Source organism: Protomyctophum bolini (genome assembly GCF_963924005.1).
Source record: "Protomyctophum bolini genome assembly, chromosome: 11".
NCBI classification, from domain to species: domain Eukaryota; kingdom Metazoa; phylum Chordata; class Actinopteri; order Myctophiformes; family Myctophidae; genus Protomyctophum; species Protomyctophum bolini.
The window spans coordinates 13073465-13092833 of record NC_137872.1 but is presented as its reverse complement, the minus strand read 5'-3'; the positions used below and the strand labels follow the sequence as shown (position 1 = coordinate 13092833).

Below are 19369 nucleotides of genomic sequence, written 5' to 3'. Positions count from 1 at the left end.
ACACTAATGATGGCCAGGCCTTAAAAGGTGACCAAGGACATTGTCAATAGTTGAAGGATCTGATTCAGCCCCATAACCCTTATGACACCCTGACAATGCTCCTTGGCTTTCAAGCTGTGTCCCTCAGTCAGGACTACATATCACTCCCCAATATTCATAGTCTGTCAACTCACCTCTTCAGACTCCAACATCTTATTTATGTGTACTGTATACTTTGTATATTGTATATTTAATTAAGATAGATCTTGTTCAGATGTATGTTGGCTGGTTACATATAATTTAGATAGATGTATTCTGTTTGCTTGTTCACAGATGTTTCTTTTTTGATTTTGAGTATATTTCAACACAATTTATATATGCTGTTTTAACCTGCTGTCCTAGTTACTTTGTAGCACTTAATTGTTTTCTTGGCAGTCTATTTAATCAGTTGTTTGTTTTCATGCCATCCCAATCCAATCTTGCACATTTTAAGGTTCAAGTGGCTCTTTCTGGATAGTGTTCTGGAGTGTACATTCTTTTTTTAAATTGTATTGCAATATGCCCATTACATTTTGAGATATCTTGTGTGCAAGTGGACATGTTGGCCTAATGGTGGCACTAGAGGAAAAGCCATGGTCAGTCCCAGGAGAAGGTGAAAATCTAATTGGATGGCAGTCCAGTCAGTGATTTCTGTAAAACCTCCACTTTCCCAAACCCGCAGCAACACATGCACACACACGCACACACTGCAATAAACAACACTAAATACAGACACAGTGCAAATGTCTGGTCACACAAAATCCACTTTATCTTTGTGGGAAAAAGTTTTAAAGTCTGTACATATCAGAACAGTGGGCAGCTTATTCCATTCTTTCACAGCTTTAAATAAGAAAGCAGATTGTGTAGTACATAGTTTAGGAATGATACACTGTCCCCTTGTGTTTGACCTTGTAATCCTGCTTAATCTTAGAACAATGTCTTCAGTGGTGGAGGAGTAGCATTATGAACCGTACAGCACGCATCTCTACTTAGGCCTATTTGTTTCACACTTATGTTTAGTCGCCCTGATGAATTAGCTGTGTGCCACAACGCATAGTTGCATTTTATTTTTACTTTGGGCTATGCATTAGCCATGACAATAAAGGCTTTTACATTTACTGGTTTGCTTTCTTTTTCATGCACCAAGTTTAGTTTACCCCTCGTATACCAAAGAGCACCTGTTTTGGATTTGGGATCTGCCAAAAAAGATGTGCTTCTCCCTCTGTGTTTTGTGTATGATACCTCTGCATCACATGACTCGAAAGATAAACTAGTGTGCAGTGATGTTTGTGAGTTTTGGAATAATCTTTATAATTTAAAGAAAAAAGAAAAGAAAAGAAAAAAATGTAGTTGGGCCATACGGCATTTGAATTGTACGACCTATGGTTAAAAAGTTATAGGCCAAAATAGTCTAACTATGCGGTGCATTTCAATATTTTGAGCGTGTAGATTGTCTATTTTCAGTGCCCGATTCCATCGTACGATTGAGTAGCATAGCCCATAAATTACCAAGCATTACAGTACGTCCTCCCTTCTTCCAGGGAGACAGGTGTCACATGGCCCTGGTCTCATGGCAAGTTATAGAACAGAACAAAGAGTTGCCTTAAGAACCTCAGTCAATCAGCCCAATTCATGCCCCTCTGCGGGCATGCACTGACCTGGTTCTGATGCCAACGACCACCCCACCTGGTTAAACCCACCATGCTTCATTCCCAACCAAGAGACCTGGTGAGGATAATTGGGCCAGGAAGCTTATGGGTGTCGGGAAACATTATTCCCTTCAGACCATGTTGGAACAGACAGAAAAAAATACCTCTCTGCGGTTTAGAGTCACCCACAGGTAGTGGTTACATCATCAGTATAGGCGTGGATTAATAGATGCAAGAATTTATTTATTCCCCGTCCATCCAACTAAGGTATTTCTAGCGGGTATGGTGACTGATTGCCACTGTGATGCAACATCACATTTATAGCATTTTAATCTTGTATTGTTTATATATTTATATAATTCTGCTTATACTGCAGTCAGTGCTGTCTAATATAAATAGATTGTGCTTTTTGGGACAAGCAAATTTAGAGTCTTGAAAAATCTTGCTTGAATCTGCGTCTAGCAAACTGTGTGTGTGTGTGTGTGTGTGTGTGTGTGTGTGTGTGTGTGTGTGTGTGTGTGTGTGTGTGTGTGTGTGTGTGTGTGTGTGTGTGTGTGTGTGTGTGTGTGTGTGTGTGTGAGACGCAACTTGGCCTGTTGTAGCGCCACCATGAGGCTGATTTGAAAACTGTCAAGTGGCATTTCTTCCTCAGCCTATAGTGGGAATAGGCATGCACGGCTTGGGAAGCCGTGGATATGCACGGCTTGGGATACACTGCCATGTCTTCCTTCTCAGAATGCATTTCTTTAATGTGGATTCCAAGGGATTCGATTTCCCAAAAGTTGCGTAACTGATGACAGTGCCTGTTCCTCTCCGACCTGATGTGCATCACTTCAATATTTGTCCACAACTTCAGTTATAATATTTAGCGTGGTGACTTCTCCTTGCATCAGCCATCCAAATACACTTTCCAGTGCAACTAGTCCTTCATTCAGTCTCTACATTTTTCCTGTGACCATTTTCCAATATTGGTCTCCGCCAATTAGGACTCCTAATTCCACTGCATCCATCCCTATGATGGGTACATCTGCTATGGGCATTCCTTTTGCTTCCAAGTCCCTCCTTATCTTTCCGTTTGGCGCTTTAATCATAGAAGAGCTCTGGAAATATCCTCTTTAATGAAACTGCAGCTACCCCCATCTAATAGGCACCTGGCTACTTGGCTTTGCGTTGGTGCATCTATCCAAATGGTATAGCTGCTGCAGTAATACTGTACTATTGTCAGAGTTGCTTGCTACACTACTAACTGCATCTGCAACACTGGTCAGCCTGTCTGTCGTTGCCGTGGTCGGCGCGTCTATCATGCGCTGTATATTGACTGGCTGTTTGATTGCAAATTGTTTTGTGGTGTCTGCGCCCGCACTCTTCACAGTGAATGCCCTGCGTTCTACAATTACGCCTGCCTACCAGACATACAAAACACCTGCCTTGTTTCCTCAGTGTTTCTCTTCTTAGTTCAACAGTCAGTTCAGTACAGTTCTTGGATTTGTGATTACCTGTGTGTGTGTGTGTGTGTGTGTGTGTGTGTGTGTGTGTGTGTGTGTGTGTGTGTGTGTGTGTGTGTGTGTGTGTGTGTGTGTGTGTGTGTGTGTGTGTGTGTGTGTGTGTGTGTGTGTGTGTGTGTGTGTGTGTGTGTGTGCGTGTGCACCTCCTCCATGTCTGTTCTGTCATTTCCTGTTTGATGTCATTTAGAAAGGACATACTTCATACTTTAGACTTTTAGCCATGACACCTCACTCTTGTGCTTTTACCAGGAAAATAATTTCTGCCACATTTTGGTCTGAATGCTCTTACGCACTGCTTTTCTTCAGCATATTTTTCAGCTACAGGACACACCTTGTTCTGTCCCCAGAGAGCGAAGCACATTTTAAAGATGAGCGTCACATGGTTTTCAGTTCAGTTTTAATTTCGGAATGGAGGACATACAGTTCATACATAGCACATAGTTTCCTTTTTTTTTTCCTACTCCTTTTGAGTGTCCGTTGCCCATGTCCTGTCCAATCCGACGAAGGGCTATAGGGAGAAGGGCTGTATAGGCAGACATCTATCTGCCTACACAGTGCATACATTCATGTTGTCCTTAGATATATACATTCATCTACACATATTCATATATATAAACATACATATAAATAAGAAAATAATACAATAATTCCTGCTGTGCAGAGTCAATACCTTTCATTATCATTGTGTTATGGTTTACTTGTAATGATTGACTAGGCCAAGGTGGCAAAGAGCCTCCCGAGGTACATTGTTGGCGGATTACTATAAAGGGTTATTATTTAGGGGATATTATGAGTATGATTCATGTGTCTCTGTTATGTTATCCTTATTGAATATATATAATGAGTTACTTATAATGTATATGGTATAATAGCGGTATCTATGGTATAATATATGTTGTATTTTACTATAATATGGTATAGTAGGTATAATAGGTTTCAAGTCCCTACTCACCTTCATTTCACAAAGGCCTTTCTAAATGGTCTCAGTCCTAATGAAAATGTGTGTTTTTTGGTGTTCCTTTTCAAAGAATCATTACATCTTAATTCCTATTTGTGAAAAGGCGGTTGAGGTGCAAATCATCACAAGCAGTACTAGCATAATGATATTTAAATGTTATGCATGTCTTAAAGGGAAATTGAGGAATAAATTCCCGTAAGCAGAGCAGTGACAATACAACCCGCCACACAGTGCCAGCACTCATAATTGAATTTCTGTAAAGCTTTTGAGAGGAGAAACTCCAGAGGGCCTGTTGTTCCGAATGCTGCAAACCTGCCTGATTTAGAAGGATTTGCAGTGATTTATAGGGACAGGCCCACTTGTATTGTATTAACTGGAGCTAATCTTCAAAAGACCATTATTATAAATGAGGCTGCTTAGAACCCATTTTATATGCTTGATTTCATACATGCACATATGTACGAGAACATTTGAATTCCCTCTTTAAACTATGGTCAGTAAAGTGACAGTCTGGAAGTGAGAGTAAACACAAATGTCATGTTGTGTCAGTGAACCATTGGCCTGTCAGTGATAGGCTGTCATGATATGGCAACAAAAAAAAAATAGTTCTATATTGATGTTGAGCAAACCAATCTGCGGTTTCCCTTATGCGAGGTAATGTTTTGCAGGAATAGACTTACCAATAAGCCTGCTTTGTACTCTGTGCTATCCACCGAAGGCCCCGGTCAGAGAAGGGGGGCTTGAGCTCTCCATTAACTCCCATGACCTTGTTTATGTATTTCAGAGGTAACTCGGGTCAACCAAATTCTCACGCTCGCCTTAGTGTGAATTAGACAAACAGTTATGCTATTTAAGTTTAGTCCCTGACTGGCTCTGGTCATTCTGTCTTGCACCTTCCTGTGTACTAGAGTACATAAAGTATCATAATACAAAATTAATACTTTTTGGTAACACACTCAATTATGTTTCATAATCTGCCTGTAACGCTAGTTTAATTATAGTTATAAGAACTCATACAACTCATAATAATAATAATAATAACAATAGACATAACAGTATAAAACATTTTATGACTTATAATTGAGTGGGAATGCATTATTATCTGCTTATAACACAATATTGTAGTTATTAATAAACATATACTGTAGGTACCCTTAATGTAATCATATACTGTATAAAGCCTGACTTATAAGGTTATGAGTATCATAATGCTACTGTAGTCACTCACACAGACTTCTTCTTTTGGCCAGGATATAGTGTATTATATTTATCATCATAATTGTAAAACATTAAAACTATAATCACTGTTCTAATGCATTGCAGTGTTTATTATACGTTATTATGATTTAGCATTGTTGTGTGTTTTAAGTAAATCTATTATTGAAGAACATAAAAAATGTGTTACAGACATTTGATTTTGGTGTTAAGAGACATGTAGGTGTAAAACGTGTATTACACGCACGGCTGCGGCGAGGGAGAGATGGATGTGTTAATTACCAACGTGGCCCTGAATTGTGTACAGCGTGAAGAGCAGCAGAGAGCGGCAGACGGGGAGGAAAGGAGTGATAGATGCTGCCATTATGTGCTACTGTGACAAGTAAGCAGTGCAGACCTTTAGACGCTGATGCTGTACTGCTGATATGCTCATAATAAGAAGGCTTTCATAAGGTAAAGAAATAAATAGCTCCAAGGTAAAGTGCTGAGGGAAAGGAAGGAGACAGGGCTAGGGTGACATTTAGAAATCGTGTCTTTATTGAGAAAAGGATAAGCAGAAGGAAGTTGGCCATGAACCAGACAATCATAATCCCTTTATTTTATGTTCTCCCGACAAAACATTTACATCTAACCACATGTGGCTCTAGCCTTGCTTTACATCATTATGAAAAATAAAATAAAAGGAAACCTGCCACTCCACAGTACATCGGTGATGCATTCTCAAACCTTAATGTTGCCGCTATACAGTATACCACTGTGGTTCGACTTGAAATCTTGAAATCCAAAATATCCTTCCATTAAGAAGTACGCCTCTGCGAGGCTGTTATCACACAGAATCAGCTCTACATAACGGTATGCCCTTCTCCGCCATCAAATACCATGACATGTACAGTACAGTACAGTAGACACTATCACAACACTGAGATCTGCAAACGCATTTTGACAACTGATTAACATGCAGATTTAAATTGCCTTAAAAGATGGTTAAAAAGACAAGAAGACTTCAATTGTTCAATGTATAATGTGTAGTTAGTTACTGTCATAGACCTTACACGGTCAATGTGTGGTGAAGCATTTTTAATGATGTGTAAGGTTCTGGGGACCTTGTATACTGAAATCCTGGCTTAAAGAACATTCATATGTGATTGACAACTACAACATGAAATCATCTAAGTCAGTGAAGCCCAACCACTAGGCCTACAGTATAGTACACTAACACTGTGTGAACACCTGACAGTGTGAACTTATAGTTAGCTGTACGTGTCTAGCATCATCTACCTTTAAACTTTAGAATATAAAGTCTGTCATGTCTGCTTTATGTGCATCTCCTAACAAATGTTAGACCATTGGGTTTATATCCTGGGTGATATTCATACTTCGCCAAATAACTGCCTATGTTCAAAAGATCAGTCTGAAGATAATCTTCTCAACGTGCTCTAAAGAAATTGAATCTTATTATAAAACAAGGAGATTTGCTTGAGATTGAGAAAAGTAGAATATTCTGCTTTAACAAAATATTCTACTTTTCTGCACATTATTCCCTTGTGGCTATTCTGCCCTACAGATGAAATTGAAAGCCCGTCCTCCGTAACAGCCTGTTCCTTAATGCCAGGTTAGTTTACCTGTTGAAGTGTAGATGGTGTTGCAGGACTGACTTGTAATAGATTTAGTTACACTCCTCGAAAATGGAGCTTGTATTTGAAAGCGGCGGTGAATAATTACGTTATGATTAAGTGTATGAGGTAATAATCCTATAGTCCCAGTGTTACATATTATCAGTGGTGGTGGCGGTGGGGGTGGTCTTCAATTCTCAATCAACAACCAGACAGCGTCACTCATGAACTCTCCCATGGTGTTCCTCTCTCTCCCGAGGCTCTCTACAAGCCGCTGCCGCTGCCCTCCACGTCCTCCACCACGATGGAGCGCTTGCGCAACACAGAGTTGCCGTGTCGCCCGCCGCTCCTCCTGGCCTGCGGGGGCAGTGTGGCAGCGGCCCGGGGCAGCTTGGTCAGCAGGCAGGGGGCGCGGTACTGCGGCAGGCCGCTCTTGGTGGTGTCCAGTTCCTCGGGGTCCTCCTCCTGGGCCCGGAGGGCGGCCATCACGTCCTTGTCCGACGGGCTGAGGGTCAGGCAGCCGCAGGGGCGGACGCCGTCCAGCCCTTCTTCGCCGGACCGCTCCTCGGTCTCGTCCTCCACGGCCGTGAACGCGTCCCCCCACAGGCTCTCGCACAGGTCCCTGCCGTGCTGGTATATCTACACACGCACACGCACATGCATAGGCAGGCACACACACACACACACACACACATACACACACACACACACACACACACAAGTAAAATATACCCACATGACCGACCACGCACGCTCCTGCATAGTCCTCTTGGATCACACTTATTTGTGGCGTTTTTAAAACCAAGGCTGCCCACCCTGGCCCGAAGCCACTTAGCGAAATTGGAACTATTGATTTTCACAAAAACGTGACCAGAACCGGCCTTGAAAATAAACACCCTCTTGCTGCCAGGTGTTACGAGTCAGATGGAGGTGGGGGCAGGGTAAGCACCTGGCAGCATGCCGCTGCCACCCTCCTTTGTTTCCCGCTCTGCTTTACCATGCCGCGTCTCCCACAGAACTATTAGAGGCCCTCGGCGGACATGACCTTGACAAGCTGGTATCTGGGAGATAACATCTGTAGTATCCGTGCTGGTGTAAGAGTCTGTGCCGATGATGCCTATCTGCCTTTATGTCTGATTCCCTCCCAGATTCTCGGGACAGACGGGCTGATATATGTTCTTTGAACAGGTTCCCTCAAGAGCTATTTTCATTATAAACACAATGGCGACTATGTACGGTCCACAGACTCCATCACTAAGACTGATGGTAGAATTAAAGAGATCAAAAGGGCAATGGGCTCTATGCACACAGGGCCAGGCTACTTACAGATGATACTAATTAAGGCTCTGTTCCATTTAGTGTACAGTGGTTTTCAATTTAGTTTTTAATTGCAAGGACCCCCATAACACTGACAGCTGAGAGTGTTCCATTTGTACACCCTCAGAGTTACAGACCTGTATGGGGCCATTTGGAACCCACACAAGGACACACATGGTTTGAGAACCACTACTGGTGTAGCAGAGTGTTTCCAGTGAGCAAACATGCACAATAACAGCATCCTGACTCTGTTTGACCAGAATGGAACAGCCTTCATTAGTATGATCGGTAACACCTGTGACGGAAGTAGGGAAGAGGCCTAAATTATTTCCAAAATGGGTGTATGCATAGAGCCCATTAGGGGCTCATAGAGGCCATTGGGTCAACTAAATCAGTATTGGCCATTATCTGGGCAGCACAAATTCCATGGCTATCCACTCCAGTAGTAGTTGAGATATGTTGTTTGGTAGTAAAATGACGGCATGTGGCAGGCCCGGAGTGGAACTCCAAATCAGGCCGGGAGTTATACGCCCTGGCAGGCCACACCGCATAGCGCGCGCAGACATTTTGGGGGCCTTTACAGTAATTTCACATGAGAAATGTACCATCTGATGTTATTTATATTATTAACTTCTTCCCTCCATTAACACAAGACACACAACGTAGTTGTGCTGCAACAACACTGCCTGAATTGAATTGAAATTGACTGTGGCTGGCCTGGCCTGGGCTTTTAAAAAATAAAATTACAGCCAGGCCACTAGGAGGCAGGCCACCGGGAATCGTCCCGGTGCTCCCGATGGCCAAACCGGGCCTGGCATGTGGAAATTCTGGCAAAATGACGGCTCTAGAGGAAAAGTCACCAAAATCAGTAGGGGCCATACTCATGAAAGTGCTCAAATAATCCAACCAGTAATTCTAAAGTTATGTCGATTGGAAATAAAATGTGGATGGACTTACAAATGGATGGACCAACGAACCGACCGACATAGCCCCACCGCTAGTAAAAAAAAAGGGGGAAAAAAGCCTTATTTCTTGCTGACATACGTAACTAGAGCTATAAGCTTTCTGGTTCCTGGAGCATGGCAAATTACAATTTTCTCTAATCGGAAATGTTCGCGGATTAAGGGGAGATATTGCCTAGCGCAAGCGAAACATCCCCATTCACCACGGCTTTAGGCTAAGCAAGGCCTTGCAGTAGAATCCGTGCATACATTCTTAGAAATGGTTGAGAAAGCTCATTAGTAAAGTGGCAGTGATACAGGCTATATGATTCCCAGTGCTTAAAATGAGCTCCCATCCTCTCCCCCAGAAAGTGACTCATAAGCACTCATTAGGAAAGTGTCACCAATTCACCTACCTTTCTGTCCTATTACCTTGCAGGCTTCTTCATCCAACTTACCGTACCCACTTCTGTCCCCTCTACACCCCTCACTTTCTCTTCTCTGTTGCTCCATTTTCATCTTACTTATGCCCCTCATTTCCCTTTATACCCCTGTCCCCTTCCCCCCATGTTTCATCCTCTCTTTGAAGGATTAAGACTGTGTCACTTGGGGGCCTTAAAAACAGCAGCATTATAGGTCATGTTAAAAGGACGAGGAAGATTAAGAGTGATGCACTCTGCCAGATACACACTATCCGACTGACACTCAGGTTTCACACACGCACGCACGCATGACAAAGACAGATGCACAAACACACTATTCCCCTGGCAGGCATGGTTAGCTGCCAAAGCTAATTCACTACAAGCTCAAGTAGCTTAGGCAGTGAGGGTGTGATCAAATAAGTGAGAGGGTGAAATTTCCCAGGGCTATACTCTATCCTTTCCTATCCAATTTAATGCTATGTTATCTTATCCCATTCTATTCTATTCTATTTTGTCCTGCACTATCTCCAATCAATGGCATTGTCCCAAATGTCAAGCTCCATGACATCCAATTTAAAACATGCGATAAGCTGTGATAAAAAAAGCATAGATTCCCTACAGTCAGACCAAAGGTGTGTGTGTGTGTGTGTGTGTGTGTGTGTGTGTGTGTGTGTGTGTGTGTGTGTGTGTGTGTGTGTGTGTGTGTGTGTGTGTGTGTGTGTGTGTGTGTGTGTGTGTGTGTGTGTGTGTGTGTGTGTGTGTGTGTGTGTGTGTGTGTGTGTGTGTGTGTGTGTGTGTGTGTGTGTGTGTGTGTGTGTGTGTGTGTGTGTGCGTGCGTGCGTGAAGTTATGTATATGTCTTTGCAAATAATTTGAATTTTATTTTCCGTGTGTGTCTAATGTTTTAGCCACCACCTGCTGCTCCTGGTAGAAAGGGAAATTAGGTGTTTTCATTTCACTGGCTAAGGTTTTGTGCTACGGGCCGGGGGTCAATTTACAATTTGGGCATTTAGCAGACACCCCAGAACAAGACATTCCAGAACAAGAATGGAGGGTATGCGTGTGACATCATCATCATCATACGAAGTTATGTGGGAACGCCTACTGAGTGGCAAAAAACTAGTTTTTGTCCGTGGCAGCCCATACATCCAAACAGAAAAGTCCTATCTGATTGCATTAAACAACGTTAAACAACGTTAAACTCACTTTGCCATTCGATTTGCAACTCACTTTATGCATGCGCATTCCCTCTATTAAGGCACTAAGAAAACGAGTGATGTGTGCCATGGTATAAAGTTTATATAAACTATAAAGGTATACCATCAATTAGTAATTGTCCTCACATTTATTTTTGTAGAAGCATGTTTATGTTTTGGCAATAAGAATGAAGAATAGTAGCATGCAAATCCAAACCGTTATGGTGTTTCATATGAAGTCAGGAAATTATTCCATTTCATGTAGCTGGAAGGCAGTTATTGTATTTAAGGTGCTATATTCTGTAGTGTACACTGATACCTCCGATAACAATCTGAGGGAAAAGGTGTGATTCAGCAGCATATACGAGATAATATTCAACAACAGCCATAGACCTTGTCAGTGGAATTGCGTTGCTAGGGAACAGCTTGGGTCCAAGTTATTTCCTGTCAACTGCTGATATTCACAACCCAGCAAGCCAAATTACGTCATGATGACGTTATGATGACGTCCTCTGGTGACGTTCAGGGCGTCCATTTTAGTGGGCAGAATTTATGTTGGTTGAAATCAAGTGATATTCTGGGCCAGATCTGACTAGTGTTGGTTTGACTTGATCTTGCCCCAATCTAGATGTCACTAATTTGAAATAGACCTGGACCCATTTAGAATGCTTATGTTATCAAGTATGACAAGGTTTAATAAGTTAAAGGACAACTTTTATTTTTCTCCAACGAAGGTTCATGTTTTAGGTTGTTATTAGAGAAAGTAAAAGATGAGCGTAAAGAGCTTTCTTTCGTTTGAACGGTTTTAGCTATTTTTGACAGGGGGCGGGGGCATTCGAACAACGTTTTACGGCGATGTATTTATTATTATTTACTGTAGTCCTACTAGACTCCAGCAAACTACATCTGGCCACAGTAGTTGTTTTCCGTGTGTCTGAACAAACAACTGACTACTAGGGGGGTGCCATACTGTGTGTCGTAGGCTCAGTATGTTTGTCACCTCACCCTTCACATTCAATAGATCCTGTGATCTTTTGTGGCCAGATGTAATTTCATGGGTGTATTGGGACTATTGTAAATAATAATAACGAAATCGCCGTAAAGTTTTGTCGAAAAGACGATAAGAAGATATTTAGCCCCATGTTCGAATGCCCCCGGCCCCCTGTCAAAAATAGCCAAAGTCGTTATAACAAAAGAATGGAGCAAATGAGAAAAGTTTAACACTCATCTTTCACCTCCTCTAATAACAACCTAAAACATGAACCTTGGTTTTAATATATGACAAAACACAGTAGAATAGTACAGTAGAAACATTAGAATAGTCTACCTAACAGAGACCACACTCCGAGATTCTACTTCAATTAACCAGACAATGAATTAATGATTGTCTGTGTAGGCCTACTGTTAGTAATGTAAGAACTATCTTGCAGCCTATTGCTATAGTGGCCTTGTGGCTGCAAACAGATTAGCGTCTCCCTTACCACGAAAATATGTTGTTCTCTATCGTATCGAGACTATCTCTCCACCCAACATATTTCATATGTATGGGGAATGTCCCCATCTCACGAGGTGGGGACATTCCCCATACATATGAAATATGTTGGGTGGAGAGATAGTCTCTTCACTCAGAGAACAAGGGTTACAAAGTAACCATACGATATTTCTGTTTATGTTAATGGTGGAGTGATGTTTTCTATAATGGAAGTTTGAATCTGGTTCACAGAGGCATAACAACACAGTGGTGTGTGTCAGACGTTTATTGCAGAATCACGTCAGTTCTTATAGATGTTAGAGGTTACTGACTAATGTGAACACCTGTCAGCACTCAGCATGCTGTGTGTGTGTGTGTGTGTGTGTGTGTGTGTGTGTGTGTGTGTGTGTGTGTGTGTGTGTGTGTGTGTGTGTGTGTGTGTGTGTGTGTGTGTGTGTGTGTGTGTGTGTGTGTGTGTGTGTGTGTGTGTGTGTGTGTGTGTGTGTGTGTGTGTGTGTGTGTGTGTGTGTGTGTGCGCGCGCGCGCGTGACTGCGTGACTGCATGTGCATGTGCGCTTGCGTATCTACAGTATAAATTATCTGTGTCCACACTGGTGTGAATGCATTAGTTTTATACTGAATTTCTATGCAAAGTGTCTACAGTCATGGCCATGTAATCAACCAGTCAGCCATCTACTAAGGAGAACATATTTGTATATGTTGTACACACATAAATGGACACCTGCACAGCGAGGCGTGCTTTTGCGTGAATAATTATTGTGCATGCCTGCGATTTAAGCTTCCCTGTGCATTACACCCACACACACACACACACACCCACAACACACACACATGCAGTCACACACACACATTGCTGTCAGCTCAACTTACCGTTGCAGATGCTGCGAATGCACCCGAGTTCCTAATTTTCTGCCGTTTCAGAGGAAGACACCAAGTCAAGCCCTATTTTATACCTCATTGTACAATGGCGTTGCACTCCAAAACAACTGAAATGTGTTGGGAGGTTGTACATCTGCTATGTTCATTTTTTGGTTTTTTAATGTTTGCCTTTAATGACATGCACAAAACAGGGACACCAGGTTAAAAGTGGTTAAGCGTGCATCACTCTCTCTGTCCTCTTAACTAACCCACCAAATTTCTCTCTCTCTCTCTTTCGTTACCTCCACTCCGTTCATAGCTGCGAGGGCTTCCTGACGCGTGTGTCCTGTTTCTACCGCTGTTCCCCTGACGCGGCCCGCTGGCCACGCCCCCAGCGGCGATCCTACATCCAGGCGGTGCCAAGTGCTGTACAATTGTGAGGTATTTGTACTTTACTGGAGTATTTCCTATTTCCAATACTTTTCCTTCTACTCCACTACATCTCGGATCCAAATATTGTAATTTTATTCCACTACAATTATTTGAAAACTTTAGTTATTGTTACTTTGTGTAGTCAACCACGATTCATTGTGAGCTTGTAGATCTGCTATTTTCAAAAGATTTGCATACATTACTTGAAATTGGACATTCTGCATACTGAGTACTTTCTACATTTTCTACTTTAAGTGCATATTGATGCCAATACTTTTGTACTTTACTCAAATACATTTTGAACGCCAGACTTTTACTTGTACTTTCTACATTGCAGTATTGATACTTTTACCCCAGTAAAACAAATGTGGGTACTTTTTACACCACTGCATCTAAGTGGACTGGCTGTTAGGGACTCATCATGCCCCTTTTTTGTTCTCAGCCTTTCTTGAAGTCTCGATCAGGCAAGGCCCCTATTCACGGTTCAGCTGAGAGATACGTTTTATTTAATGGCCCCTATGCCCTATTCCCTATTAGGATTGCACTGAATCAATGCAGAACCTTTTCAAATATATCTTTTCATTTTTTATCTATTAGTTAGATAAATTATTGCACCACAGTAATTGGGGAGTTACATGGAGCTTGGCCCTGCTGAAAGAGACAGGAGCCCAACAGAAAGCCTCACCTGGTACATTTAGTGGGGAAATTAGGGGCAGCTCTTAAATATCGTAATTGTTGGTGCCACACTGCCACTGGTTTGAGTCTGTGGGCATGCACTGCACATGTAATGTGATGCGACAGTAGGTCTGGTCTGTTTACATAAAAACATACTGAAGACCATAGCCTGTCCACTGTATTAGTCTCGTGTCACCAGACTGTTGCCTCTAGCAATTTGTTGTCTAGCAAATTTCATCATACAGTCTGGAGAATGAAAGCTCTTATTATGAGCAAGCGATAAAGCAGAAGTGAAGCCTCCTATAGTATCCTAATATAAATCGAAATCTGTTCTGATCTACATTGACACATTTAATGTACAATTTGAGCGAGGACAGGCTTAAATACTACACCAAGGTGTGTATGTGTACACACACATTGAGAAATTACCTGTTATCTCAGTTGCCTCTCTGAATCTATACTCTCCTATTTTCTAATTTAGTTTCTAATCATCATCTGAGATCAACCAGTGAACCCATATGAATGTGTAGGTATATCTGGTGCGTACAATGCTGTGCGTGCTTGCTTGCACATGCGGTGCTGCTTTATGTCTGTGCGTGTACGTGTGTGCACGCATGTGCGTGTGTGCACCAGTCCTGTCTCTCTGCCTCTATCCATATCAGCCAGCCAGCCTCTGGCCACTGAAGCATGACCTAGTCGTTTTATGACAGCCAAACCCCCTCACCAGCTACACCCTGCACACCACTGCACCCACTACACCAACTACCCCCACTCCACTACCCACTGCAGCTCAGTGTCTGGCCCACAGTCTGGGTCTGGGTCTGGGTATGAATAACCTTGAGTTTTGAGGTCAGTCAACAGCATGCCAACCTCTGTCTGTCCACAGGACAAGTGATGCATTGTTGATCGAGCCAAAACCAAAGTATGTTTTTGGCTGAAGTGGATATGCTTTGGCTAAATCTTAGACTGGGAAATTTGCATGCGTAACAAGTATTTAGGTCAGTAGACGTCTGTTCACGTGTTTTGTTTTGTTTCTGGCTACAGTTCTGAAATAACACATTTTCAATTAAGGCAGAAGAGGTACAAGAGAACAATTATATAATTGCATTCTTGTTGCTTTATTGTGATTCATATAGTACATTTTAACAGGGCGGCGGGGCCTGATTCGTAAATGGTAAAATCCTCATTGTCACTTCATCCATTTGAGACTCAGAGATTGTACACATGTAACCAAGCTGACTGTAGAAAAGTATACATGTGTCATTTTGTCACCGCTTACCTGCTGATACTGAATGCACATCCCAGTGCAGTTCTGGCCCCTGGGGTCTGTGGCCCATTTACGTGCACATGTCAAGTCCACCCTGCAGGCCTCAAACCTGGAGAAAAGGGTCAAAACAAAGTGAGTAATCCAGTACTATCTTTTAAACGATTATGCCTTTTGTAATGTTGCAATGCTCAACTGTATTTCTCCTCCAAAGATATACTCCTGTATACTGGAGTACTAAGTTGCTAATGTGTAATTTGAGGTACTGTGATACATAGGAATTACATACTGTAGGTCTGAATACAATGCATACTGCACAGTATAATGTATAGGCCTATGCAGTATGCACAATGTTAGGTTTGGGCGACTCTAAACTTTATTGCAGACACAATATTAGGTCCATATACAAAACATTAAACAAACAATAAAACATAGAGATAGCCTACGTAGTACGTACCAGACTATGTTCACTTCATACGCCCCCCCCCCAGATCAATTAAAAACATAACCATTGCCTCCAGTGTTTCCAAAAGCAAGAGGAAAACTTTGTATCACTCTGTGATGTTAATTGAGGACACAATTAACACATTCTTTGACTCCTTCAGTCTACACATGAATCAATTCTAAACATAAAATTCCTCGATACAGCATGAAAGGTGGTTACATTTTTAGTCACAAACATTTCACTTGCAGTGTTCCATCTTGGGAGTTTCCACCTGCAGTTTATTTAATTTTTCCACTGCTATAATGGCACCACAAGCAACCTGGTTACCATCAGGTTAGGTGTACCCTACATTAGGTTAGGTTACATTACACTAACAACAGGGACATGTGCTGATCATGACCCGTAGGTCCCTGATCGCAATCTGTCGGCTCACCAGTCACGGCAGAAGCTGTGACAAAGAGGCACCGCCTGGATGTAGGATCGCCGCTGGGGGTGTGGCCAGCGGGCCGCGTCAGGGGAACAGCGGTAGAAACAGGACACACGCGTCAGGAAGCCCTCGCAGCTATGAACGGAGTGGAGGTAACGAAAGAGAGAGAGAGAAATTTGGTTGGTTAGTTAAGAGGACAGAGAGAGTAATGCACGCTTAACCACTTTTAACCTGGTGTCCCTGTTTTGTGCATGTCATTAAAGGCAAACATTAAAAAACAAAAAAATGAACATAGCAGATGTACAACCTCCCAACACATTTCAGTTGTTTTGGAGTGCAACGCCATTGTACAATGAGGTATAAAATAGGGCTTCAGTGGTTAAAAGATACAAACATGAGCCTTTTTTAATCCAGGGTAGGCTATAGGCCCTGCTTCACATTCTGTACTCAGACATTTATTGAGCCGTTTCCCTGGACAGCCCCAGCTTATAAGAAAGTGCAGTACTGTAACATCAAAGCACGAAGACCCTGTTGAGGCAGATTTCAGTAACTTACGCAGGGCTGAGATTCCCACATTTGTCCCAGGCAGCATTCTTATTGTTGCCATTGGGAACACGAGAGATGTCCTTGATGTCATCTTCAGTGCAACAAGCATCTAGGGAGTCGGAACATGGAAATATGTTTGAAATTAAAAAGCTTGTAGAAGAACTGTCATCCTATAGCACACCTCATGGGGCATAGCGACTTAAAATCATAGATATTTGATAAAAGTGATATATGATATAATAAGACAGTCACTCACTATCAGCATATAGGGTGCAATCTTTCAGGTATGGCTCTGGGCTAGGTGTGGCCTTGTGTTTGCCGTCTTGAAGACACACCCCCTCCGAGCAGATGCGACCAATCAGTGCAGTCACCAAGTAAGCACAAACCAATAGCAGTGAGTGTGAGTTGATACCCATTTCTCCAACCAGCAACAGGCCTATGAAAAAGTTAGCTGAGTTTCAGCACCATGGACAGCGACAAACAGGTGAGATGTGTGTTGTGTTTGGCACACATCAAGCTATCGTTGCCATAGGCAGATGAAGTCTAGTCTGTAGTCTCTATACCTGAGTTAGTGTAGGCAGGTTGCCATTGCAACAACTGGTTATATCATTCAGTCAGACAGACATGCGGGATTGTGTGATGTGTCACACCTTGTTCTATAAATCATATTGTCTTCAACTAACTGTATAATGTAGGCTACTTTATTTTGTATTGATTTCATTAAAAGAAAATCTGGAATACGTTTGAGAAAACTTCTATTTCTATTATAGCAGCGTGTACCCTGCCATTTGAACCAATACATTAATATGTAGTCTGCATGTTTTGTGTGTTTTGTTTACTGTTCACAGGCTGTACCTTATTTAGCTAATTGCATAGCCTGTAATCTGTCACGGAGTCCGACCGTTTATATAACTCTATGAGTCACTGATTTTGATTGACGAATTGTGTGTTTATTACCATCCAACAGCTTCGTAGCTGTACCGTCTGTCCAACGACATTTGCGTTTCTGTGTTGTTCAATAGCTTACAGTCAGCTCTGCGTGTCTAATTTGATGATATGATGTCAGATTAATCTGTCAATTCGCCGGTTACGATTCTGTTTATAAAACAAGAATTGGTTCAATCTCGGCTTCATGGCCACACATGCGGCTTCACCGCTACACCATAAAAATGAGAGCATTTTAATTGAACTTTTCCATCTTTTAAGCTTCGAGAGCTCACAGCCTATATCTTATTTTATCGTTATTGTAGTAGGCTAACGTGTTCATTTCGTCACCAAATCACAGGGACAAAGGCAAAGCACATGGTATGACTATTGTTGTAGCGATAGCCTATACAAGTTTATTATGAATCAGTGCTGCAGGATTCCTGGCGCAACAGACAAAACAGACTGTCGTCTAAACTTGAGAGAAGCGGAATGATGATAGCCATTCATCCAGAAACAGCACGTAAACTGTGAACCAGACTTTAAAAAACGACATTTAAAAACCCCGGGTGTAAGTATTATCGTTGATAATAATAGTAAAGGCGCTCTAGCATAACTTCTTTAACTAACCATGTGTCGATATTATTCGCCAGTGTGTGTGTGTGTGTGTGTGTGTGTGTGTGTGGTGCTAGTTACCTGTAGATGAGAGTAAATGTAATGTAAGATGCTCCGACAGAACGGACTGCTGTTCCTCTGCTCCTCTGAATGTGCTCTGCTCTGCTATGTGAGCGTCGTGTTGTCGTTGTGTCCGTGTCAGTGCGCAGTCCTTCACCGAGGCTCTGTTGTTATGATCTCTATAGTGCCCAGGACTCAGGAGCCTGCCAGCTTCTCAGCGGTTTAACTGAAGGGCAATCAGTGCCTGCCACCAAACATCCTCCCCCTCCTCATCGGGGACCCCTCCTCTCTCTCTCTCTCTCTCTCTCTCTCTCTCTCTCTCTCTCTCTCTCTCTCTCCTTTCTGTCTCTGTCATTCTATCTCTATCATTCTCTCTCTCTCTCTCTCTCTCTCTCCCTCTCCATATATATAAGTATACACACACACACACACACACACACACACACACACACACACACACACACTGCGTGTGTGTGTGTTTTATTATACACAATCTTGCTTCTGTGTACGTGTATGAATTTATTGGCTCATGCAGACTGACCATGGCCCATTTGACCCGAGGCAGTGCATCGTCCTTGGTTAAATGTGCATCATTCAATTCACAGCAGGTGTTGCTGAGTCACACCTGGCCCCCTGCTCTCACACACACACACACACACACACACACACACACACACACTCACTCACTTACATGCACGCACACACGCATACACGCACGTCGCACGCACTTGGACACATAAACAAACTGATTGATACTGTACACACACAAGCGCCAGGTCAGGGTTTTTTCCCCAGTCG

At 42.5% G+C, this 19369-nt stretch overlaps 1 protein-coding gene across 1 annotated transcript; it reads right to left on the bottom strand.

The window, feature by feature from the left end:
• Nucleotides 1–5859: 5859 nt before the first annotated feature.
• On the bottom strand, nt 5860–18852 carry rtbdn (retbindin). The gene is made up of 6 exons (XM_080775500.1): nt 18593–18852; nt 17229–17408; nt 16982–17081; nt 16433–16561; nt 15570–15666; nt 5860–7597 (listed from the first exon to the last, which is right to left on the bottom strand). The coding sequence occupies exons 2-6, from the start codon at nt 17386–17388 to the stop codon at nt 7223–7225; spliced, it is 861 nt and encodes a 286-aa protein (XP_080631626.1). The 5' UTR covers nt 17389–17408; nt 18593–18852; the 3' UTR covers nt 5860–7222.
• Nucleotides 18853–19369: the final 517 nt, after the last annotated feature.